This window comes from Lampetra fluviatilis, chromosome 23 (genome assembly GCF_964198595.1).
Source record: "Lampetra fluviatilis chromosome 23, kcLamFluv1.1, whole genome shotgun sequence".
In the NCBI taxonomy this organism is placed as follows: Eukaryota; Metazoa; Chordata; class Hyperoartia; order Petromyzontiformes; family Petromyzontidae; genus Lampetra; species Lampetra fluviatilis.
This window is the reverse complement of record NC_136297.1, coordinates 13153588-13181466: the sequence shown is the minus strand read 5'-3', so window position 1 is coordinate 13181466 and position 27879 is coordinate 13153588. Positions and strand designations below refer to the sequence as shown.

General features: G+C 49.5%; 1 protein-coding gene across 1 annotated transcript; it reads left to right on the top strand.

The window, feature by feature from the left end:
* Positions 1-348: 348 nt before the first annotated feature.
* LOC144940940 (alpha-N-acetylgalactosaminide alpha-2,6-sialyltransferase 2-like) lies at positions 349-27468 on the top strand. The gene is made up of 9 exons (XM_078867450.1): positions 349-746; positions 8602-8824; positions 16595-16763; positions 18534-18705; positions 20039-20177; positions 22736-22839; positions 24096-24179; positions 25584-25683; positions 26898-27468. The coding sequence occupies exons 1-9, from the start codon at positions 595-597 to the stop codon at positions 27069-27071; spliced, it is 1317 nt and encodes a 438-aa protein (XP_078723576.1). The 5' UTR covers positions 349-594; the 3' UTR covers positions 27072-27468.
* Positions 27469-27879: the final 411 nt, after the last annotated feature.

The following is a 27879-nucleotide window of genomic DNA, read 5'->3' as shown; positions in this document are numbered from 1 at the left end:
TCGCCTATTATGTTTGCATTTTCAGGCCACTGTTATTGACGAATGCGTTTTTTAAATAACTTTATTGTGAGTGTTGTTGTTGTATAACGTTATTGACACCGGGCACACATGTGCGTCTTACTATCCGGAGCGCCTTATAAAAACACACCGCCACTCGCCATGAGTAATGCCAGCTCAGCGTTGCTCTTCACTGAACTTCACATTCTGTCCGCTCTGTGTGAGCGACTTTCGAGAGGGAGAGAGAGAGAGGCGGGGGAACAATGAAACCCTCCGAGCCAGGGCACGTCGGGGGCAGGTTGAGAGCGAGTGGACACCTGAGCACAATGAGCGCTGCCACCAGCCCGGAGCCAATCGGCGCACACGCGGACGGAAGAGCCCGCCCGCCCGCCAGGCATTGGCCGCGAATAAAAGCCCCTCTGCAAGGCGCTCCTCCTCGAGACGCTCGCCACGAGACCTGCTGGCCTCAACAATCACAAAGCCGCACATTCCCTACAAGTCTTACCCCCCCCCCCAACAACAAAGGGCTACGGTCGTGTCAAAAGTACGAGGCGACTCGCAGAGTTCGGCGAACCAAGCGACCCGCGTGCGAGCGCCATGGCGCTGTTGGTGAGCGGCATCCTCCGTGCGGTGTTGCCCAAGACCCTGGCCATTAAAGGCTTCGTGGTGCTGTGTGTGCTGGGAGCCGGGATCCTCTTCGGGTTTCACGTCACCGTGCACAAGAGCTCGTGTGCGCGCAACGATGCGAGGTGAGGATGCCGTGCTCTCTCCCCACAGTTCCACGCGTGTGTCCATGTGCTGCATCACCACCACCATCACTACTACTAACTTCGCTGCTACACTTGCCCCAGCCCGCGCCTTGGGTGGTGGTTACTTCCACAGCTACCGGGGGTATGGGGGCGGCTGGGGGGAGGGAGAGTGGTTTGCGGGGTGTCGTTCGTGGGTCCGTGCGGGTTTGTGTGTGCGTGCAGTAGTGTGTACATGAAGCCGCTTCCTGTGTAATATTTGTGTGTTTTAAGAAGCCCCCCCTATAGCCTTAACAGACTGTTGGGGCAAGTGCTGTTAGCGAGCACCTATGAAGGCCGGCACAGCACACGAGGCTGTGAGTGACCAGCACCACGCTCTGCCGCCTTTGTCTCCCTAGTGGCGATGTTTACACACCGCGCCAGGTACTCTGTTGACGCCGAGTCAACCTAGGGGAGGCCCAGGACGGCTTCATCAGATAATAGAATCGCTTTCACCGGTGTTGGCCGCGAGCGGGAATCCAAGTCGGGTGGTCGGGCTCGCAGCGCAGCGCGCTCACCGCCTTGGACGGCACGCGGGGGGGGGGGGGGCACCCTCCTCCTGCTGCTCCTGCTGCTGCTCCTGCTGCCTGGCGCTGCTGCGCGTGGCGCTGCGTGGCGCGTGCGACTCGCGTGCGCTCCTACTTGTGTGCCCCAGTGTCCTCGACTCGGGAGCACTCCTGAGCCCGGCGATATGGAGTCGATTACCGGTCACGACTGACGGGGCTGGCCCCCGCACCCCTTTACCAACCCGCACTGACCAGAGTGGTGAAGTATGGTCATACAACCTTCACACCGATACGGCGTGGGGGGTGACCTTCATCAAGCAGTGGCTTGAAAAATTGGGCTGTATTTTACGCGAATAATATTGGCGACAGCGAATCTGATTGCCAGGTTCTATATGGGGAAATCTTGACTTAAAGCTTTCGTGACTGCAGGAATTCATATTATTTGGGTCTTCGGTAAAGTCACGTAGATAGGTTCAAAGAAAATAACAAAAAACGAAGACATTTCGCTCGCAACACATAATGACGACCGCTTGTGTTACGATCGAAACGTCTTCGTTTTTGGTTATTTTCTTTAAACCTATCTACGTGACTTTACCGAAAGACCCAAAGAATATCTATTTGGGGAAGTTGCCACGACCTGCACGCTGTCTCAATGTGGCTGTTCCTATTTTTTGTCGGTCTTGATATATCGATGCTATTGAGTATTAATACGATTAAGACCTTGGATTTTGAGAGATTGGGTCATTGCTATTTCCTGTTTTTTTTTGTAAACAGAATTTCATTTGGCTGCCAGTAGCGAGCCAGTTTATCTGCAACAGAAAATAATTAACGGCTGCCATTTGTCATACTCCTGTCACACTGCTCCTGCACTGGGAGTTTAACTTTCTCCTCTGCATCTTCCGTGGTTGGTGCGGATTCTATTCCCGTGCTGCCGGTTGTTTCCGTTCAAGGTGGAACCGGGGCAGTGTGGTGGTGGTGGATGGCCACGAACACAACTTCCATGTTAAAATTCCAGTCACAGGGAGTTTGCGCCGCGTGTTTCCGTGTTCTGTATCTCAGCCGTGGTCACAGGGCCGTCACTCGGGGGGTGCGGGGCCCGGGACAAGCCACAACTGACGCCTTCAAACTACACCTGACGCCGTGACGTCGAAACGCGCCGTCCCCCCCCCCAAAGCGCGGGGCCAAGGGCTGTCGCCCCGATTCGCCATAACCCTCGCGACGGTTCTGGGCGTGACTGTGGGATATTAGTCGGATGGACGTCGATGGGCAGGAGGTTTGTGTCGGTTTCCAATCGGTTTAGTTCATGGCGTGTGGCAGCACCGTGACGAATATCCAGTGGTGCGATATTTAACAGCTCAGGAATCCGAGGGTGTAGAGTTTAAAGTTCCTGCAATAGTTCGAATTGCAATGTACGGTTCAGTATTGACAAGTCAATGGTGACAGATTGTTGCCTCGACTGGGGGTGCAGTGCTCTGTGTTTGAGTGTGCCAGGGCAGCGGCCGACGTCTGAAACAGGAAGGCATCCTCTGTCGTCATGGCTTTGTGTCACCAATGCGAGACCAAAGGCTGCCATTGCATTGTCCCTGTACTGGTCGCTTTTTGGCTGCCTTTGGTCCAGCACTGGTGAGACAAATTTGTCAATGGTGAGGCTTTCTCTGGTGTAGGCCAATCATTTTCGAAGAGTGAATATATAATTATCAAAGCATATTTGTTTGTTAAATCCGCCACCATCTGACACAGCCAATTAGTAAGGTTTGTCACATAAACAAAACCTGCCAATTCGTTACTAGTACAGCACACCTGTGTGTTGAAGAGTAAACTCACAACATTTATAATTCAAGTAGGACTTTTCACCAGTAATTACAACTTGCATCATCAGGCGACAGCCAGAGTTGTGAAAAAAAACCTGTTTTGGTCTTAAATGGAGGGATAAATGTGACGTCGTCACTTGCGAATGCGAGCGAAGATGTCCGCTTCAATCGCTTGTTTTAGAGCTTCTCCAATTTTTGGTTTGAAGAAAAGTATCCTGGTCGTGAAAGCCTACGTGTTAAACATTATATTTACCACAGGTGAGTGTGGTTAATGCAGACTTAATACCTTGTATAATAATAGGTGTCTATTTGGTGTTTGAACATCAACACATCTATATTTATACCAGAGAAGGTTAGACCAGTTTTTTTTAATCATTCAACATATTCTTTGTTGATACTTTGATATTTGTCATGTACGCATTTTGCAAACCACATACGCATGTCCATATACGTAATGCCTGCTATCGGGTATCGTTTGCGTATTTAAAACACAGACGGTTGGTACTGCTTTCAAGCAACCTGCATTTCGCTCAGTTCGCTTTGCCACCGATTACACATGGGAAAAAGACTTGCATTCTTATGATCGTGTTTGCAGTTTAGCAACAAATATCGTTCAATCAAATTAACAATGCTACTGGAAAGACAAGAATAAATTATAATCACAATGTAATTGTACTTGGAGCACTTAATTAGCAAACACTACAAATGTTTGCGGGACAAACCAAACACGAGAGGATATATACGATTGTAGAAGCGTGATTTGTTGAATTTGTCAATTCGTCGTAAAACCCCTTGCCAAAGAAATTCCGTCGCTTCGAGTTTTGGACGTGGGTGGATTCTCAGTCAGCATTTTAATAACTCGGCTGGTATGCGAGAGGCGTGTTGCTTTCCACCGTCGCCATCGTCGTATTAACAATAAGATGCGTCGGTAGATTTGGTGCTTGCGTGGACAATGTACGTCACGATCGTCAACTGCCGTGGGGCGACGACGGTGGTAACCATTTGATTTTATTTCTTGAGCAATTAAGTAATGAAATCGGTAATCGGTAGAGTAGATTATTACTTCTATAATCGGAGAGTCCAAGGGCCATGAATGAGGAAGGTGGTTTGGAGGGCTGCGGCATGGATACTGTGCAGGAGATATTACTAATAAAGGGCTCTGTACCCATTTTAGTTGCCATGAGTGGATCTGAGGTGTGGGGGTGGGGGGCCACGATGACCAGGTGTCTTGATTGGGGGGGGGGGGGGGCACCATACCGAGAGGCTTGAGAACCCACCGCTGTAAGAGGGAAGGTGATCGCTCTCGGACAAGTTGGTGATCACCTGTTTTGCGAATGCCACTGTGGCGTGAGTCCTACAGGGAATCCAATCCCTTCTGGGTGTGAACTTGAGCCATAAGCCACGTGGCAGCAGTGGGCAGGTTCCGTCGAGGGTGAGAACGAGCACAGAGGCAACGCTTTGTGGGGCATTGCAGGTTGCTGATGTAGCGTTGACTGTTGTCAGTAACCTACTTGTAGTCCAGCACTCCGCTGACGACTCTTCATACTTCCATGCTAAGAGGCCTTCGTGTGCAGTGGTCGTTCAAAAGCCACGACTATGCACATTGCGACACCGAACATTTGGGTTATCTGTCTGATCCATGTGACACGTTGCGCAATATTTTGAAATGTTTCTCGTGGAGATTATCTCGCTGAAATATTCCTTTCCTTCACATTGTCTTGAGAGATCTCTGACGTCACCTCTGCTCAGGCCTGAAATAACTCGCCTTCATAACGTGTGATAATGTATCGTTGTGAAATTGACTTTGGTTGAGCAATAGCTATGTATTACCATGACTGTGCCATGAGCACCCTTTAGATTTTGTGTAAATAAAATCCGGAAATCTGGCCGAGCGGATGTAGCCATCTTAAAATCCTCCATGCGTGGCGCCTTGCTCAAACCAGCCTTTTGGTCATCCTCGTGCACGAGAGGTGAACAAATTGTCCTGCACTGTAGCATTAAAGCACGGTAGAAGCTGCTTTAGTTTGGTGTATTGTGAACATACGCAGTGCACCATTACCTCCTGGCCAAGTAAACCTCCCAACGTTGCACCAATGTTCGCATATGGCGAGAACCATTGGCTCAACGTTCCATGTTTACTGGGTTGGCTGCAATCTCCATCCGTATCTGTTCTCTGCCCTCTTCATTCCCACAAATGCCCCTTCCTTCAGCTCCTCCACCATCTTCTTGGTTATTTCGGTAAAGTCACGTAGAAGGGAAGTAATAAAATAATAAAAAAACATATTAAAAAACAATTCTCACGACGTTTCCCTTCTACGTGACTTTACCGAAAGAACCAAGAAGATGAATCCCTGCAGTCACGAAAGCTTTAAATCGAAACTCCTCCACCATCCAGATCCTCGACCTTCCTGTCTTTATTGTGCCTGATGTTCTTCTTTGCAACAAAAACCAAACACACCTACAGTGTACTGGCAGCTGACCTCACGTTTTGGACAGTGCTGTTTCTTTTTTCAAACGTACGTTCTGGAATAAGAAACTTCAAGGAAAAACTAAACAAACGAGTTCTCGTTATGGTTCAATAAAATCCAAATATGTAAATGACGCGAGGCAAGTTGAGTGCAGTTGTGACAAGACTCAGGCTTGGATCTCCAGCAGTGACCCCCCCCCTCCACCAAGCTTCGTTATTCCAGGCCAAACCTTTTGCCATTGTGAATGATTACAACCGCGGAGAGCAAACAAATGAAGGCATCAACATTGAACTTCTCGCAGCGTAACCAGGCAGTTTGACGCGGGGATGACAGCTGCTCACCGTGTGACGCCTTCTCCATCGTCGGATGCGACACGCTGGGCGTGGCTTGTGGGGGTTTCCTGCCTTCAGGCAGCGACACTACAGGGTGGTCACCATGTTTAAGAGGCCTGAGTAATCTACTACAAAAATGTAATTGATAATAACAATTTAATGTATTTACTTGGCCATTGAATCGTCACAGCCTTATATACAGGATACTGTACAAAGAGCATACTTTATTTCCTGTACCTACATCTTCAATATTGCCAAAAATATTGGGAATTCAGTAGTAATTAAAGAATCCTTTGCCCTCCCATCCCATCGATCATTTATGTTGTTTGGTCATACTTAACCATGCTGCTCAGTGCAAATTGGTGAAGGGGAGGGTTTATAGGGTCACAGGACTGGTCCAGATCTGCAACATCACTTGATGGCAATTGTCACAATCTATCTGAGCATCTTTGGCAGAACAAAATCCAACAACTTCCATTGGACACACAGGGCAGTATACCCTTGCGTGTAAGAAATTACACAATGTCTCAAACAAGACACAGCTGGATTGGTTTTGTCATACTTAGGACTCATCGGCACAGGATGGTCACCAATGCTCACTGCTGATGACACCTAATTGTGATGAAAGCGGTCCTCGGTTGTCTATCACTGCATCACTGCTCCCTGTCAGCCGGTCACATTTGCTCAAATTGTGAAAGAGCACTGCAAGAAAAACTGATGGTGTTTGCATAATGCTCAGAGGTAGAGTGCTTCATACACGTCTTGGTGGGCCGTTGTTTGAAACTGGTCGTTTTCCAGCCTGCACTTGCTCTGTTATGGTGGGGGTTTTCCTGTCATTTACAGACTTGACGTTTCATAAAACTGTTGGTATCAAAACTGAGAAGACATTGTTTGCTATTTGTGATATTTAATTCTGTGTAATAGTCACCACACCTCTGCTGCTCCGATTGTATTTTTTTAATTTAGGTTTCTTTTTTAAACCTGGATTTCTGATCTCATTGTGCTCTTCCCACTAAACATGCCATCGTTGGGTCAACTGTCCATGCCAACGTTGGGTCAACGTTCCGTGTGTATGCAGTATGGTACTGCGTACGGGCAAACGAGTTGAAATTAACAACAAGTCGATGAACAAACCTCTTTCCATGGTCAAGGGGCAGGCATTGGTGTGCTTGCACTGTACCACTATGGTACTTGTACTGTACCAGCCCTATTTGTCAACCCACCGGTGGATGAGGGCCTACCCTCGCCGCGTGGAGACGCGGGGGGTTGTTTGGCCACGCTCACCATACTGGTCGGAGAAATCTGAGAGAATTGAGTGAACTTAATTGAATGGTCTGAGAGCCGTTGAAATGTCACTTTGATAACATTAGAAAGAACAGGTGTGTGTGTGCATAGGCGGGTTGAGAAACTTCCCAAGGTGTGTGGGGTGGGGGCTGCTCTCGAAATGTTAAGCGGTTACTTTGGGCCCCAAGGGGCAGGGCCATCTAATCCACCCTGTCTTTTCCATCCACCCCATCGCCCCCCCGGGATCCGTCACTAGCTGTGAGAGGAGTTTGGACCATCCATGTGTAGTGTCAATGATTCAGAGACAGAGTTTCCAGGAGGCACTTTCTTTATAAACAACTTTCATGGTCTCGTCCGCACACTCCACAGTAGCTCAGCCTAGCCTGCAAATTACACTCGCTGTCTAACACTGACGGGGCGCTGACTGAGATAGCCAACTCCTCTCCTTCGTAGCGCAATATCTAGCGGAGACGTTTGGCGACGACGAGACGACAGCGACGACGAGACGAGTCCACTCCCAGAACCGGCCGCCTCGAGCCCCCCCCCCCCGCTGCTCTCGGCTCCTTGGATGCTCCCAGCAGCGCGGCCTGGCTCCGCCCTGACCGCGCCTCCCTTCTCGAACCCGCCAGCAGGTTCCAGGGGCCTCCAGACGGGGTCCTCCGTGATCCTTGCCCCAGTTCCTCCCCTCTGCCCACACGCCGTGCTCACGCCCTCACCGGCGCGTGTGCTGCTATCTGTCCATCACAGTTGCCGCTGCTGCCCGCCTGCCAGCGCTATGACACTACATTTGCATGGATGTGCTTTGTCTGTCCATACTTCTCGCGTGTACATTCACAAATGCTTGGACATGCACAGACACACAGAATTGGGATTTCCATCTACAAAATGAGTAATTTTGGTCACATAAAGCAAAGCTCCAACTGCCCGTTTGTGATATACAGTCAAGGACTTTATGTAATTCACACTGAATGTAATCTGATGATTAATTATACAAATGATTTGGCGATGCTGCTTTGTTGGCAGTCAGTGGTGCACAATTCACAAAAAAGCACTACCTTAAAATATATATTTTCTTACAAGAAGCAACATTTAATACAATGACTCTTCTTCATAACACGTAGGCCAGAGAGGGAGTGTGACAGAGCTAGAGGCCAGAGAGGGAGACCCATGCTGTAAAGAACGGCCATTGCATGAAATGTCACTTATTATATAGGCAGTGTTATTGATGAATGTTAGTTTTTACGCCAATTAGATTTGCTCAAGAACCCTCAATCAGCAGTGGATTGACTGCAAGGGCTGTAAATTAGTATCATGATTCTTATGCCTCGGACATACCTCGGACAAATAATGTCGATGGACGTGCGGCTGTCATATAACCCTGCCCCCTGTCACTGTGACACCCCCCCCCCCCCCACCAGCTGCCAGGACATTTTGTGGAAAAGGGCTCAGATGCTCTTTCAAAAACTCAAGGTGGGCAGCACCGCAGCCCCGGCAGCGGGGGACATCGTCACGACGACGGAGACCGACTACAGAGACGACGAGGAGGAAGGCGTGCACGAATGGCTGCAGCAGAACATCAACGAAAGCATCAAAATCGGAAACGACAACGACTACTACCGCGAGGCCAAGGCGGCGCCCTCGGTGAGTGGGCCCAGTGGACGCGGTGCCGGGCCCACTGGCGGCCCTGACCAGCAAACGTGGAACGTTGCGCCCTGGGGCCAACGGTTCCAACTTCCTTGGCAACGTTGACCCAACGTTGGAACGTTGGGTCAACGTTGCCAAGCAAGTTGGAACGTTGGGTCAACGTTGCGTGTTTTATTGTATAAGCAGAACATTTTTTTCGGCTGCCACTCTGCATGAGTTGATGGAACTGTTATGGATCAGAGACAGAGGAGGGGGGGAGAATACTCGCTCCGTATTTGTCATTCCACCTTTGGGCTCTATCTTCCAAACTGCTCCACTCATCGGTGACCTTTGTCGCAAGACCAGTTTCACCTTCCCCTTCAAGTCGAAGTGAGGTTTATTGAGCCAAGTTCACCTTCAATGCACGCGCACACACTTTCTTGCCTACCCACAGTGTTTGTTCAAGACCAAAATTGGCAAAACTCTGAGATGCCCCACAGCGCTGGCGTGCACTGCACCGAGGACTCACAACTCGCACCGAGGACTCACAACTCGCACAGAGATCCGTAGGCTCGTACGCTATGTTTGACTTGGCATACATCGCACTGATCATTGCACGCGCATTGACTTCAACGTAGATGGTGCGGGGGTGGATATTTCGGGAAACAAGCAACGCCCAACATCTTACGATGGCCATAAATCACTTGCCTCAAAATGTAAACGTAACCCGGGCTCTGTCCCCTCAAGCAAATGTTCATTTGCTGCTGTTTGCTGCGGTGTTGTTGGTTTAAGGGGCTCTGCGTGCAAGCGGCGACTCGCCAATTCGCTGCCGGGGGGGCTACAGCGGCGAGCCCCGTGTCGGTTCCTACGCACATTGTGACCCCCTTGCAAAGACATAGAACATTTTTTAAATGATTGTTTTATAAAATGATAATTTGATAATTTTTGCTTTTTGAATTCTCGGTTCAATTAACATGTTTAACAATTATACATTGCAACTTTCATAGATCTATATTGCTGGCGCTTGACGTTTTGGGCCTTTAGATCTGTGCTCAGTGACTGTTTAAAAAAAAAAAAAACCCCCAACAACTTACAACGGAGTATTTTGTTTATTAACACGCTAGCGCGGTACCTCGGGTAATGCAATATGATATGCGTAAAGCATCCGGAAACGGCTGCTCTCCGACGGGACCGGGACGCACTCGCCCTGCGTGCTCATTGTTAACGAGGCTGTTTGACTTGGCCCTCTGCGATATTCACGTTCAACACTGTTAACCGGCACAGAAGCAGGACTCCCATTCGTAGGAGGGCGCACGTTGTCTGTACGTACGTGGAACTTCTTTCGCACCGTACATAGCCAACCGTGCTAATCGGAGGCGTGGAGGAAGGACAACAAAAAGCAGTTCTCAAGAAATTAGTTTTGAAATTAGATTTCCGGCTACGATGACCTTAGCTAAAAAAAGAACGGGCCTGGCATCGGCCGATGGGGCGGTCGAGGTCGGCGTCGTTTGAACATCGAGAGCTCGCGAGGCGACGTCAATGTCGTTGTAAACGATCCCGGTCAACGTCGCCCGGCTCTCGGTCAAATAGCGAGCGGGCGACGCCTGACCTTGGCCGCCCACATAGCACCCGGAGGCAACCCGGCTCGCCAGCTCACGGGGTCGGCCAGCCACGCACCGTCCGGCGAGGACCGTTTTATTTGCGTTGTCGTTGTCGGCAGCATCAGCGCAGCGTCGCTTTGGCTGCCAAAGGAAATGAGCTCCGCTCAATGCTGTTGCCGCAGCATGGTAGGGGGAAGGCAACATACATATATTGTACGTACCGTATGGTTACACACGTTACAGCTTCGTCATCGTTCTCGCTCTTTGGCAATGTTAAACAATAATGGCTATTTGCAAGCATCTCTTTTTCCAGAATGGGTGTCGTTTGACAACCTTTTGACGCCTCCTCTAGTTTCCATGGGGCTTGCCCTCATTTGAGTCGGTGCGAAACGTAACACCTCGGACACTGACGGCTAATTTAATTGCGTGGCTGGTGACGTTAAACTGACCCCCTTCCAGCTCGTCGGATTGTTTCTCTTGAGTATTGTACAAGTTGCCGTCACGCCATCACCGCTCACCCTCGCAGCAGCGGCTTTTGGCTAGCCATCGAACAAAGATGGTCACCGCATCGCGCGCTATCAGATGCGTTTTTGCGGCTGTCTGGATCGCTCTTCCTTCCGATTGTTAGGAAGTCACTGGAGCTTTAGTTTTGGATGATGGAAGTCACTGGAGCTTTAGTTTTGGATGATGGAAGTCACTGGAGCTTTAGTTTTGGATGATGGAAGTCACTGGAGCTTTAGTTTTGGATGATGGAAGTCACGGACAATAGGGCTGTGACTAAAAGTCTCCTGGCACTGTATTACTTAATGGTGTTTTATTTTGCGATTGTTAACGTAAATCCAGTCGCACATGGTCGCTTCCACAGTGAAATCCTTCACCGTCATTTTACAGTCACTCATTGCGTTTGTTTTTGTAGGATTTTAAAGTCGAATTGAGTTTGCAGTTTCTGTATTGAGACGTCGTCACGCACTGTGTACGGTTGAGCAACCGAGCTACGGTGCACGCACGCCCATCCTTGCCACGTCCGCACGCGTGGAGAATCCATTTCTGTTCACTGTGCAGGTGAGGGCGTAGCCGCGTAGCCCTGCGAAACAAATCGATACGGAGCGATGCAAATCCACGAATGAGTAATCAGATGGCGATAATGGTTGTGGCACGAGTTTGAGCAGTTGCATTCGTTGTGAAAATATTCGATAAATTGTTGCGCCGACGTTGAGTTCTGCCTCGAGGCAGTAAATGGGTTGGGGCACGTAGGTCTTATGGTTTTGGCAGCAAAATTAATGACTCGGGTAGATGACAACCATACCTGTTTGTGATTGATATCTATTTGAACATAGCACAATGATTGTCGCTGGGGATATTCAAGTGTGGCCGGGTGATGCAGTCTACCAGGGATGGGTTTTGTAAATTGTCCATCTAAGACCAACATCAATCCAGAGTGAGACACTGGAGTTGTCTTAGAAAGCACGGTCGCATAATCGTTTTTGTAGCCACATCACAGTAATTGAACAGCCAATATGGGAGCATAAACGATATGTTTACGGTTTGGGAGACGATGCTTATTTTGGTAGAGAAAGCCAAGGTAAAAATTTTTTCTCCTGACCACATTTGCATTACGTTCGAACGTGAAAACGAAGAGTCAAAGATAGGACCAGACTGCGTTTTGTCTCTTGTCCATGCTGTGTTCAACTCACCACACCGCAGAGCACAACACACTCACTCACCCACTCACTCACTCGCCACACTGCAGGACACAACACACTCGCTCACCTACCCACTCACTCACCTACCCACTCACTCATTACACAACACACTCACTCACCCACCATCTCACTCACTCTCCACACCGCAGGACACAACACACTCGCCCACCCACTCACTCACACCGCAGGACACAACACACTCACCCACCCACTCACTCACTCGCCACACCGCAGGACACAACACACTCACCCACCCACTCACTCACTCACCACACCGCAGAGCACAACACACTCACTCACCCACTCACTCACTCGCCACACCGCAGGACACAACACACTCGCTCACCTACCCACTCACTCACCTACCCACTCAATCATTACACAACACACTCACTCACCCACCATCTCACTCACTCACCCACCATCTCACTCACTCTCCACAACGCAGGACACAACACACTCGCCCACCCACTCACTCACACCGCAGGACACAACACACTCGCCCAACCACTCACTCACTCGCCACACCGCAGGACACAACACACTCACTCATCCACTCACTCACTCGCCACACTGCAGGACACAACACACTCACCCACCCACTCACTCACTCACCTACCCACTCGCTCATTACACAACACACTCACCCACCCACTCACTCACTCGCCACACCGCAGGACACAACACACTCGCTCACCCACCCACTCACTCACTCGCCACACCGCAGGACACAACATACTCGCTCACCCACTCACTCACACCGCAGGACACAACACACTCACCCACCCACTCACTCACACCGCAAGACACAACACACTCGCTTACCCACCCACTCACACCGTAGGACACAACACACTCGCCCACCCACCCACTCACTCACTCGCCACACCGCAGGACACAACACACGCGCTCACCCACTCACTCACACCGCAGGACACAACACACTCACCCACCCACTCACTCACACCAAGACACAACACACTCGCTTACCCACCCACTCACACCGCAGGACACAACACACTCACCCACCCACCCACTCACACCGCAGGACACAACACACTTGCCCACCCACTCACTCACACCGCAAGACACAACACACTCGCTCACCCACCCACTCACTCACTCGCCACACCGCAGGACACAACATACTCGCTCACCCACTCACTCACACCGCAGGACACAACACACTCACCCACCCACTCACTCACACCACAAGACACAACACACTCGCTTACCCACCCACTCACACCGCAGGACACAACACACTCACCCACCCACTCACACCGCAGGACACAACACACTTGCCCACCCACTCACTCACACCGCAAGACACAACACACTCGCTCACCCACCCACTCACACCGCAGGACACAACACACTTGCCCACCCACTCACTCACACCGCAAGACACAACACACTCGCTCACCCACCCACTCACACCGCAGGACACAACACACTTGCCCACCCACTCACTCACACCGCAAGACACAACACACTCGCTCACCCACCCACTCACACCGCAGGACACAACACACTTGCCCACCCACTCACTCACACCGCAGGACACAACACACTTGCCCACCCACTCACTCACACCGCAGGACACAACACACTTGCCCACCCACTCACTCACACCGCAGGACACAACACACTTGCCCACCCACTCACTCACACCGCAGGACACAACACACTTGCCCACCCACTCACTCACACCGCAGGACACAACACACTTGCCCACCCACTCACTCACACCGCAGGACACAACACACTTGCCCACCCACTCACTCACACCGCAGGACACAACACACTTGCCCACCCACTCACTCACACCGCAGGACACAACACACTTGCCCACCCACCCACTCACACCGCAGGACACAACACACTTGCCCACCCACTCACTCACACCGCAGGACACAACACACTTGCCCACCCACTCACTCACACCGCAGGACACAACACACTTGCCCACCCACTCACTCACACCGCAGGACACAACACACTTGCCCACCCACCCACTCACACCGCAGGACACAACACACTTGCCCACCCACTCACTCACACCGCAGGACACAACACACTTGCCCACCCACTCACTCACACCGCAGGACACAACACACTTGCCCACCCACTCACTCACACCGCAGGACACAACACACTTGCCCACCCACCCACTCACACCGCAGGACACAACACACTTGCCCACCCACTCACTCACACCGCAGGACACAACACACTTGCCCACCCACTCACTCACACCGCAGGACACAACACACTTGCCCACCCACTCACTCACACCGCAGGACACAACACACTTGCCCACCCACTCACTCACACCGCAGGACACAACACACTTGCCCACCCACCCACTCACACCGCAGGACACAACACACTTGCCCACCCACTCACTCACACCGCAGGACACAACACACTTGCCCACCCACTCACTCACACCGCAGGACACAACACACTTGCCCACCCACTCACTCACACCGCAGGACACAACACACTTGCCCACCCACCCACTCACACCGCAGGACACAACACACTTGCCCACCCACTCACTCACACCGCAGGACACAACACACTTGCCCACCCACTCACTCACACCGCAGGACACAACACACTTGCCCACCCACTCACTCACACCGCAGGACACAACACACTTGCCCACCCACCCACTCACACCGCAGGACACAACACACTTGCCCACCCACTCACTCACACCGCAGGACACAACACACTTGCCCACCCACCCACTCACACCGCAGGACACAACACACTTGCCCACCCACTCACTCACACCGCAGGACACAACACACTTGCCCACCCACTCACTCACACCGCAGGACACAACACACTTGCCCACCCACTCACTCACACCGCAGGACACAACACACTTGCCCACCCACTCACTCACACTGCAGGACACAACACACTTGCCCACCCACTCACTCACACCGCAGGACACAACACACTTGCCCACCCACTCACTCACACCGCAGGACACAACACACTTGCCCACCCACTCACTCACACCGCAGGACACAACACACTTGCCCACCCACTCACTCACACCGCAGGACACAACACACTTGCCCACCCACCCACTCACACCGCAGGACACAACACACTTGCCCACCCACTCACTCACACCGCAGGACACAACACACTTGCCCACCCACTCACTCACACCGCAGGACACAACACACTTGCCCACCCACTCACTCACACCGCAGGACACAACACACTTGCCCACCCACCCACTCACACCGCAGGACACAACACACTTGCCCACCCACTCACTCACACCGCAGGACACAACACACTTGCCCACCCACTCACTCACACCGCAGGACACAACACACTTGCCCACCCACTCACTCACACCGCAGGACACAACACACTTGCCCACCCACTCACTCACACCGCAGGACACAACACACTTGCCCACCCACCCACTCACACCGCAGGACACAACACACTTGCCCACCCACTCACTCACACCGCAGGACACAACACACTTGCCCACCCACTCACTCACACCGCAGGACACAACACACTTGCCCACCCACTCACTCACACCGCAGGACACAACACACTTGCCCACCCACCCACTCACACCGCAGGACACAACACACTTGCCCACCCACTCACTCACACCGCAGGACACAACACACTTGCCCACCCACTCACTCACACCGCAGGACACAACACACTTGCCCACCCACTCACTCACACCGCAGGACACAACACACTTGCCCACCCACCCACTCACACCGCAGGACACAACACACTTGCCCACCCACTCACTCACACCGCAGGACACAACACACTTGCCCACCCACCCACTCACACCGCAGGACACAACACACTTGCCCACCCACTCACTCACACCGCAGGACACAACACACTTGCCCACCCACTCACTCACACCGCAGGACACAACACACTTGCCCACCCACTCACTCACACCGCAGGACACAACACACTTGCCCACCCACTCACTCACACCGCAGGACACAACACACTTGCCCACCCACTCACTCACACCGCAGGACACAACACACTTGCCCACCCACTCACTCACACCGCAGGACACAACACACTTGCCCACCCACTCACTCACACCGCAGGACACAACACACTTGCCCACCCACTCACTCACACCGCAGGACACAACACACTTGCCCACCCACTCACTCACACCGCAGGGCGCCTCGCTTCTCTTGATGTGCTTCTTCTCTCGCACCCCGCTCCACTTGGGAATTCTCTCCTCGCATTGTCTCATTTCGCAGGCTCCTACGACTTTGTTCAACTCCACAAACATTGTTTGACCCTGTCCATTACAACTTTGATGGTGCTGTTTGTTGCTGGATACATTACGCTTTGGGCCTTTTTGGGTCCCTGTGCCTGGCAAACTGTTGGGGAAGTAACCGATGCCGACTTGACTAACGATTCGATGCTCTGGTGATGCGATTTAGAGCTGCCCACAAAGCCTGCGCAAAAGGGTGATGGCGACCGCGGAGTTGCGCGGACTGTTCCAGTTTGACCTGCCTGTGCTGCTGTGGAAGAGCCACCTCAACTTCAACGAGTGGCAGAGACTCACCAAGTACCGCCTCCCCTACGGCTGGAGAGGCATGAACTGGACCGGTATGTCCGCCCGTCCGGCTTACGCGTAGGATTTGTCGAGGGCCGCGCACGGTTTGGAATAAACTTGCACCTTGTGAAGGACAACCAAATTGCAGGTCCGCGTGCGGTGGGGTGTAGTGTCGGTGCTCCCACCTCTCCCAAGACCTGTGGCCAGTGTTTAAGAGCAGAGGGGCTCTCGGGAGTTCTTGTCAGTAGAGACCCTTTGGCCCCAAAAGGAGGGAGCAAGAACTCGCGAGGCCAAGAACTTGATGACAAATCAGGAGATGCCAACCTGCGTTGTCTGCCGAACCGGCGCGACGGTCAAGCTACGGCCATCTCTGAGGGGTGGGGTGGTGGGAGAGGGGGGGAGGGGGAACGAGGGGGGAGGGGGGTGTTTTTCATTGTAGCAGCCTGCAGTAGATTATTTAAGAGCTGTGGGCGCCGTTTATGGCAAGTGCTTGCACATTTGGGCCTGGGAGTGTGGGTCTGGAACATTATCTTTGCGGTGGCGAAAGCACCGTCCGATCTCCGCCCACGGGAGTTGAAGGTGGTTTGGAGACACGCCGAGAAAATGCCCGACGCTCACTCATGCGAGACGCACGGAGAGCACGGCAATGAATTGACATTTTATTTTTTATAGAAGTGATGTTTTTTTCTCACTGTAAAATGGGGAGTTACATTTGTTAGTAACGATTTTGTGATCTCATTAATCGCAACAATGGTTCATACAAACTACTATAAAGTCAATGTGGGAATTGGCTGCAGTTTGCTACAACGTTGACAGTGTTGTTTACTTCGGGTCACTCGATGCTTTCAGCTTGTCTTCAAAAGCTGTGTTTAAAAAAGAAAATAAATATTTGCATATCATTTGCTTGAAATTATCTGGGTTTGGAATCGAGATTCACTGCATCATTATTCTGACCCTTGTGGAGACATTTCAGCAATGGGGGGGAGGGGGGGCGTCACCAGTGTGTGTGGCTGTGTGTTTAGTGTTGTCATTACGCATACATACAAGTCGCAATTACACTCGCATGGCTGGGACAGGCACTCTACCCTGCAGCTAGGGTGTAGCTTACCCTGTTCACATTTTACTTTCAGCTGCATCATCACCACGAACTGCTTTTTGACATTGTTACTCACTGTCGTGAGCTGGGATCAATCCACTGCTGGATGAAGGCCGCCCCCGACCAACCCCCGCGGCTCTGCCATGTGCCCACCCACCTGGCACGGCACTCGCTCGTCAATAAACGCTGTGGCCTTAAACGAATATTATCGAATAGGCGGCGAGACACGCCTGCAACTCTTATTATCCACCAACTCTCTGCGGCCTCTCTATGTATACGCTCATCAGAATGGCCGTTGCTTGAAACGTCGTCTATTAAACATTATTTCACCGAATAATTTGTATCATTTTCTACAGATGGTCACAAATGTGACCTTTTCCCATATCTTTCGATATCTCTGTGGCCAGTGAGTTGTGATGTACGATGTTGTGTTTTCGTGGTTCCACCCTAGGCTTGTCGAATTTCTGACATCGTAACACAGAATTTGCAATGCAAATGTCTGCTGCAAAAACAGTTTCGTTCTTTGTTTATCTTTGTGTATCAAGATTATAATTAAACGCACGCAAATGCCACGCACAACTTCGTTCCCCGAACCTAATATCTCCATTATCGACAGTTTTTGTCTTCGTTTCGTTGTCACCGCCTTGCTCGCGCTCCATGCCCTTCCCTTTGTAAGAGAGCCGGGGTGAATACAACTCAAACTGGACTCATTTCCTGGTGTGTGCAGACATGGTGGATGCTATGGAGTCCCTCGGCGCACCGGAAAACCGAGAGCTCTTCGACGACCGCATGGGGAAGGGGGGCGGGAGGTGCGTGCGCTGCGCTGTGGTGGGGAACGGAGGAATCCTCAGCGGGGCCGGCATGGGGAAGGAAATCGACGCTCACGACTACGTGTTCAGGTAAGGGCCGCGGACCGTGTTCGTCCGGTGCTCGCCGGGCTGCATTGGCTTCTGGTTGCCGAACAAATGCGTTATCAGGCCGCTCTCATTACACACACAAAGTGCTTGCTACGAATGAACCGCAATACCTCACTGATCTCGTCAAGAAGCATAAATCATCGCGCGGACTCTGCTCATCATCACAGCGGCTTTTCGCCAATCATCGACGGTCGCTGCATCGCGCGCTTTCAGATGTGCTTCTGCGGCCATCTGGAATGCTCTTCCTTCCTATATTAGGAAGGCATTGTAGCTTTGCACTTTAAAATGTATTTTGAAAGCTCATTTCTTTAGAACTGCTTTTTGTGTTTACTTTCTTGTCCTTCCCCCGCACCTCCAAATCGCACGATTGGCTATGTATGGTGCGAAAGAAGTTCTACATATGCACTTACATACGGCAGTGTCCATCTTTCCGTACCCATCTCAAAGCCGGCAACGCGCGCTGAGTGAAGTCGCTCCTCCTTCGCCGTAACTCTGATGCCAGCACCTTGTCAAACAGTGTCTTTTTGAACTCTTTTCTTGCAATCTCAGTCTGGCCGTCCCATATCTCTGAATGGTTTTCATCGAAAAGAAAACCAATGCGGCTTTTGTGAGAGCTCTGTAAACTGCATCCATTTCTACCGATTCGAATGCTTTTGAATCATCTTCACAGGCCAGGCACAATGAAATTCGTGGTCATTTATGTTCAGGAATGTCTAAAACTACAGAGTTGTTTCAGCTACTTGGATTGAAAAGATGACATATAGCTTCTCATCAGTATTTGTCAGAAGTATTGATATGACTTTATTGCTGAAAATAGTTGGCATTATAAATCTTGTGCAACACGTGGCGTTGTCACCCTGGTATGTCATTGCTCTGGGCTCTTGTTTGGAAGTGTGCGCCAAAAGGCTTTCAGGTTTCTTAACTATTTATGACAAAGTGCCTCTTTTCATGAACTTTAAAACTAAGTGCCCGTTCACAATAATCTTTATCGCTGCATTCCGGTATTGTACATGTTGTCATTTCAGACCCTCTTGTTGAGGAGGATGCATGTGTCAATTTGGACCCTTTATTTGAGTCCTCATTCCTCGTGTGTGTTTAGCTTTGGGAGGAAACCAGAGCATACAGAGGAATCCCGTGCAGAACAGGGGGAGAATCGTACAAACCCCGCACAGAAAGGTGCCCGAGTCAGGAATTGAACCCAGGCTCTTCTTGCCGTGAGGCACATGGCTGTTAAGACCACTTTGCTGCCACCCTGCTTGATGGCAGTGTTACACAATCCATGCGTGTGCATGATTATTTTTCTTCCTCGTTGCAGGATGAACGGAGCCATCACCGACGGATTTGAAAGTGACGTTGGCACAAGAACTTCGTTCTACTTGTTCTCCACAAACACGATGAAGAACTCGAGGCTCGCGTACCAGGAGTTTGGCTTTGAGCATCCTTCGTGGTCCCCGGTAACAAACCCATTGTCAGTGTTGCGATCGGTGACATTGAATTGTAACAGCGAATGCACCACAGTGCCTATGCATTCTATGCGTCTAAACTACTCGATTTGCGATCGCACGTAGCGGCAATTGTCGCTCGCTCCTTGCAGGCCAGGTTTCCGAGTCGCCTTGTGCCACACAGGGGCGGCTGCCACTCAGGGTGCCCTTTTAAATGTATTAAGATGAGATGCCGTGTAAGTCGCTGATTGTGTGGAAAGCACTCTGAAATGCCGTCCCGGCATGAAGAAACAATTGCATTTTTAGAATTATTATTACTATTTCATTTATACGTGTCACGTATTGTATGTGTGTTTCATGTTGGCACTGTAAAAACCTAGGCCTTATGCTAATTATAACATTGGGGCTTCAGAATTTGTATATTTGTATGTTCATGTATATACATAATTGTGTAAAGTACAGATGATTCTATAGATAACTGCATACAGATAATGGGATTTTTCTAATATTCTTAGAGAACATTTAATTTGCTACTACACTTTTCAGCGGCTACTCGTATTTACTGTTCAAGTCAAGGTCACTTCCTGCTCAGATGAACACTAAGGGGGTTGGTGCGTTGTGTAATCTATAGGAGCAACATGTGACCCGCCCAATTCTGGCGTGAATCACAACCAACGCCAAATATAAAGTATTTCATCGACAGCCATATATATTTTCCCCCATCAATGTAGCTATTTTATTTATCTAACTTTTTTTAATTGTCAATGTTTTATTTTGGTCCTCGGTTTTGAGCATTTGGACGACTGTATCTGTTTTCGCCGTCAAAATGCCTTCACGTCTCTATCTCTAAATCGTGACTGGTGTGGCCACCGCCACTCTGAGCCCCTCCCCACCGCCCCCTGCGAGGACAGACGCTGCCTCTCCATGCAGCAGCAGCAGCGACCTCAAGGGCCTGATGTAGCCTCCTCCTCCTCCCTCACCTCTCCTGACCCCTTGTTCCCGATTACCCCTCCCTTTAACAACCTTTTTCTCTTCTTCTCAATTCTTTATCTTCTCCTTCCCTCTCACATTCCTCTTTTCCCATGCATTCCATCTGTGACCCTGCTCAGCTTCCAGTGGTGCATCATGAGAAAAGGCTGCTGGGAGTCCGTCAAGGCATTAGCGGATCGGAAGAAGAGACGCGCTTTCGCCAGAGCTTTTCTCCACGGCGTTAGCAGGTGTTTTCCCAAAATGGGATTTGTGAAACAAAGGGGGATAGATTGACCATCGAACATCGATTGATGATGTAGGATTCATAACAAATGGAAATGAGAGGATTTTGTAATGAAGGCTGCAAAGTGGTGCTCAAGATAACTTATTAGGATCAAGATCAATAAATGAAAACCATTTATACACTGATAACATAAACAATGTGCCGAGTGACGACCGTCAGCGTCGCAACTTGGAAACATACGCAGGTATGACTGTGACTGCTCCCAGATATCACATACCTGTGATACCTGTGCGTTTGTCAAATCTGTGGAGAAAAAAACAAACACACCTGCAGCATTGTGAATCTTACGTGGCTGTTGTATCTTCTTCTGTGCGCAAACCGGCATTTTGTAAACGGAAAAGTGACCACACAATCATCCACGACAACATGCTCCACTTGGATCCAGTAGACAAATTAAGTTGCTTAAAGCCTGAAACGATAAGCAGCGTGCCCTGCTTATTGTCACTTCCCCGCTACGGAGTGAATGTTTTCGTCGCTTTGGTCGTATCGTCTGGTTTCATTTATGGATGTCGTGGACAGGTTTGCATGCGTAACTCGGAACATTATAATCCAGAGGTCGCCAGTTCGATCTCCTGGTGGCGTAGTTGGAACAACCTCCCACCCTGTCCACCCAGCAGTTCGAATGGGTTCACCACAGTTAGTCCGTGGGACAGGTCGCGTGTGGTGAGGTACAGTGGGGGTATTCCCGCCTCTTCCATAACGTCTGGCCAGCATGGAAGAGTAGGCCAAATACCCTGGAGAAGGGTTCTCTTGTCGCTCTCCTTCATCGAGACCCATCTGCCAGCAGTGGAGTGAACGAGTTATTGCAGGGCTGCACCTTTACCTTTACGTGGCTTAGATAAAGTAAGAACTTTTAAGTTGTAGTAAAAATATTTAAAAAATTTATTTTCTCAAAATGTGGCTTGTGGGTGTACAAGGAGGAATGCGAGCGGAGTGGGGCGGGGGGGGGTCCAAGAGGAAGCAAACGATATTAAACAAAAAAAATGTTACATTTTACCCAGGAAAGCCTCAAGATTATTGCAGGAGGGTCCTGTCAAATTTCCGCAGTAGGTTGCGATGTTTCTGGTGTGTGCGATTCCAGTTGCATAATTTGCAGGTAATATTTTCAGCATTGGGATGATTGGGACAACAGCAGTTGCACCGTCTGTGTTTCAAGCTATGGGGGGAAACCCATGCAGAACAGGGGTTGACCGTACAAAGTCCACGTAGAAAGGTTCCTGGGTCGGGGATGGAACCCGGGCGGTTTGTCGCTGTATGGCACGAGTGTTCATGTCCTTCCTTACGCTGTGCCTCGCAGGAGACGCGCTACATCTTCATCCCTTGCGGCTACCAGGACTACTACATGGTGACTGCTGCAGCGAGGGGAAGCCTCGTCCACAAAGGGGAAGACAAGAATGACCGGTAAGCAATGGCTGGGATGTGTGTGTGTGGTGGGGAGTGGTGGCGCAGTGCTGCACTGCTCTGAACCCGGTGACCCGAGTTCGATTTCTGCTCATGACTAATCACAGTGGGTGGGTTGAGTGGGAATGCATTGTAGCTGAGAATGCATTTACAAACCTGTTTATGCTAACCTCGCCGTGATAATCATACCTTCGATTAGCACGGCTGTATGTACATATGTTGAACTTCTTTCTTAACGTACGTACAGTGCGGGAAAAATTCAAGGTACTTACTGAGTGCAAGGATATCGAGTGGTGCCAAAATCTGTGACAAGGATTTACGCAACTACCTGAGTATGTTTGTGGGTGTTTACTTGTCTCTGTCCGTGTCTCCGTGTCGCTCTGCGTGTGTGTTTCCGTGTTTGTGTGTGCTGCTATAAATTTCCACATGGTAAGTCACTTTGTTGAGCTTTCATTTGTGGCCAGGTCACTTCTGAAAAATAAGTTAATAACTCCGTGGGCTTTATATGGTAAGATAAAAATAGTGTTTTTTATTTGTATATATTTTTTAAGGTGCTTTGTTTTCCTTTCCTATACGTTGTGCTCCTGTGTTTTTGTATTGTTTGTTGTTTTAACGTTCTGACCCGTCCCTTATGGACATCTGGGAAAACTACCTTCATAGCTCATCGGATTCCTCCAGAATAAATATTCTGTGTCTGTCTCAATGTTCCTGTGTGTGTTTGTGTCTTTGTGTTTTAGTGCCTGTGTCTCTGTGTGTGCGGCTCTCTATCTCTGCATCTCTGTGTGTGTCTCCGCGTGTGTTTGTGTGTCCATGTCTATATGCCCAAATGCACACGCGTGACCGAGGGAGGTTTAGAGTGGGGGCTGACTGCACATTGCCAACAGTGGAGTCGCGTGGTGCTGTGTGACACCACCTTTGTTAGCACAAAGACACGTCAAATTACTCTAAAATAAACGACCTGAACATCTAATAACTTTTCTGTATTTGAGAAGAGGTTTTTTTTTTTACCGATTCTCATATTTTGGTCCTGGCAAAGGAGGTCCCATGATTTATCTGTATTTGTCCCCAAAAATCCTAAATATGAAAATCCCAAACTCCTCTCAAGTATGTATATATATGCGCTGATGCAGACCATTACTGATGATAACATTAACAGAACTGCATACCTTGTGTGCGTATCGAGTGCTGTATATCCTAAACAACGTTTGGAAAAATGTGACTTTTGTCAGCAAATGCATCTTGTTTTTTGCTTTCAGGCCTTGGAAATACTTTGGAAAAGAGAACGTTGCAAAGAAGATTAAAATGCTTCATCCGGATTTTCTACGGTATCTGAAAAACAAGTAAGTTCACTCTGCTGGCACACGGAACGAGGTCGAGGCAGCAGCCTGGAGACCTCAAAAGAGCAACCTGCAGGCAGAGCAGTCGAGCAGCCGACACGAGCATCAGAACGATAGCTCTTCTTAGTTTGATACGTGGCAAGACAGTCAGGCCAAATGATGTCCATTAGCCTCTTAAAGGTGTTGGTTGAGGGCTGTGTGGCCAATGATGGAAGAGGCTTGCCCCGAGCTCGCACTTACTCATGCGGTTGTTTGGGTTCTCAAACGTCCATAATGTTGTTCCCCAAGACCTTTGTCAGCGATTCACCCATGTGTGATTCTAGTCTGAGGAGTCCGACTCCTCAAATCAGTTTCTCTGTTTTTGAAATTAATTGCAATTTTAGGCGTGATTTTTGCATGTGATTGAGGTCATTCACTTCTGTCTAAATGCTTAGTAAATAGGTCCGCACATTTTATTTCTGATCCCTCTACATTGATGATGCCCACAGTTATTTCGCCTGATCCAGGAGCTTTCCTTTTCTCCTACTGTGAAGGGGGCAATGGTTCCTTCCTTAGGTGTCATGTCCTGAACGTCGTCATCCTCCTCCTGAGAAATCATCGTTTACTCGTGGAATTGGATTTCTTCACTGTGGAGATTTGCATAATAATATTCCTCCGCCGATGTTAGCTGTGGGGGATCTTGGGTTGCTGGGTTCAAAGAGCAGTGCGCTGCTAACCACTGCACTGCATTATTGTTCCATGTGCGCGTACAAACACTAAACTTGATTCCCTTCCAATGTTTGAAATGGGAAAAAAAAATTCGAGTAAAAAATGGTCATATGTAAAGCATCACACACAAAGGGACATATTTGGAAGAATGAGAGGTTAAAACTATCTCTAGAAACCATGAGCCAGGAATTCCAAGCGTGGTACGGAGTGAAAACATGGTCTCTGTCTAGTGCCCAGCGTACGTCACCCGTGCGTAATCCAGACGGATAATTGGCTCTCAACTCCGGCGTTGGGGCCGCAGAGTGCCCTTGTTGGCCATTGAAGTGAATCTCTCCACGTTCTCCGTGTCAAGGGTGTGAGCCCTCGCTGTGTACAGCTGAGCTGACAAAAAGAGCAGATCGGTAACAAAAACAAAAGGAGCCAGGCCACTCGAGCACCGAGAGGTGGCCGGAGATCTCGGAGGTCTGTGTGCCGAGCTGGCAACGCTGAGGGGCCTGGATTCGAATCCAGACGGTTGCCTTTGATTAAAAAAAAAATCTCAAGTGCAGTCAGATGCTGGCTCCAGCCTGGTCAACAATGTCTGCTCAAAAACACCATCACGTAATTAAATTGGTTTTGCATTTAATTTGTCTCATCTAGCACGAGGCACAAGAATAGTTTGTTCAACACGAATTCATCTCCTTGTTTTATTTCTTTCAGTTTCCTGCCTTCGGGGATCCTTCAAACGGACTTCAGAAACTTCTACAGGCCCAGCACAGGCGCCATAGCTCTGCTAACCGCTCTGCACACGTGTGACGAGGTAATCCTGGATACAAGCCATGGATGGATGACAGCGGCTTTATTTATGAACGAGAAGGAGTTGAGGATTCCAGCATGTTGAGTCTTTGTGGTATTTTTTAAAATCTCGTTGCTTTATCCCAACTATGTTCCAAGTGCGCAATCGTAATCATATCCGAATGTCCTTGGAGAACCCTGCATCACGCAGTACATCACCATGTGTCGGGGAACAGCCGGAATAGTGATGTCACAGAACTTCAGCAGCACTTTTCTTATGCACAGCGACATGGAGGACCCATTTGGTGGACCCATATGGTGGACCCGTATGATGGATCCTATTATCTGCCATTTTCACTCCACTTATCCACGGGGGTAAAATCGTGATAACGGCGGATAATAGGATGACCATTGCTCGAGAGAAAGTTACACATGAGGGGAGTCCAGGTATGATGCCCATAACCTGTGGATAGCCTGTGGGTGATGCGATGAGTTGACTACCGTTCATCATCCCTGTTCGTACTGTGTCCTGCCCAACGCCACTTACAGATGCGGTTGTCCCGCAGGGGTGCTAGTGGTGAGCTACCGGACTGTGTGTGTCCGAGACTTCACCCTTGGCAACTGGTTATCCCGGGATTCGTTGAACCTGCGTGAAACTTTTTTGAACGTTAATAAGCCAAAAGATGGCATTAGTTCCAGGTGCAAAATTCTGTGCCTTAAGCAACTAGAGGAGTGCTGATGTGAGGAAGGATTGTGATGTGGGCTGTGAGTTATACCCTGACAAGGCCACGGGCATGGATCCCATCACAACAGGAGCACTTGCAAATTTGTAAATATGATTTTTTAAATGTCCGTATTTTCTGTTAAACTGTATGGAGATGCACAAATGTTTATTGGCCTCGGCCACAAAAAGATCTGGCCAAATGTTTTTCTTTAAGACCCTCCACCAACATTAATTAAACAATATGAATTAACAGTATTAATGACTGGGGTGAGTGGTGGTGGTTAGGGCACTCTTGTAAACCTAACAGCCTGTGTTTGATTATGGAACACGGCTAACATCAGTGATGAGTGCTATCTGAACTAGTCCTGCGTAGCACCCCAAAGGAGCAATCCGCACTGACCAGTATTGGTGAAGTATGGTGATACAATTCCCAAGAGCGACACGGCATGGGGAGGCCTTCATCCAAGCAGGGGATTGACAGAGGGCATTAACTGATTACTTTCTGTTTGTTGCAGGTCTCTGCATATGGCTTCATTACCAGCAACTTCAGGAAATTTCCAGACCATTATTTTGACAAAAAGCAAAAGCTTGTCTTTTACGTCAACCACGATCTATCCCTCGAGAAGAAATTATGGAAAAAGCTAAATGACCTGGACATCATGAAGCTTTACCGGCGGAAAATGGTCTAGGTTCAGCGATGGATTGGTGTTGGTTTGGCATGCTGCCGCTGTGCCAAGAACTGTAGATCCCCATTCTCTATCCAAAGCAATGGCCACACTTGATCCTGTGGAATACCTCACTTCATATATTGTTTTTTATTTACTGTGGAGAAAATAAAAAAAGTACAAAGCACCCACCCATCACACATACATGTGGTGAGTTGCAAAGCGGCGGTGTCCCACAGTATCCACTTGACACGATCCATCACAATGTTGTGTGAAACCTCACGCAGTGCTGTAGTGGAGCATTGTGGGTAAACGGTACATTAAATAGGTCAGCTTCTGTTCTCTATCTGAACACACAACATATTTTTTATTTGTGTATATATCGGCCTTCCAGACGACTTGTAACAATACGGTTTTATGATAGAGGTCATACCGTAACGTATGCCTCTAATGCGCTCTTACGAGCTTCTGGTTATGATGTAGTAAAGCAAGTAAAAATGTAACAGATAAATTAAATGTCGAGTGTATACCCCCAGTAACTTGTCACTGTGAAAGTCTAGCATTGGTGACCCATCTGATACCAAGTGGCATTGATGCTGAATAATATTTTACCCATTCATTATTCACCAGTTCCCGTTTGAGGAAATAATTATCTTAAGTGCCCTTATATCCGGCTGTAGTCATTATGGCGAGCAGATTTTGTATGCAGTGAAAATGACATTTGCCGTTTAAAATTTGGAGTGAGTTGAGTGGATCGAGGTGTTTGTCGCACCAATCGCCAAGGCATTGTACCATACTTCGCAGAATTTGTATAATGTTCTGATTAGGAGAG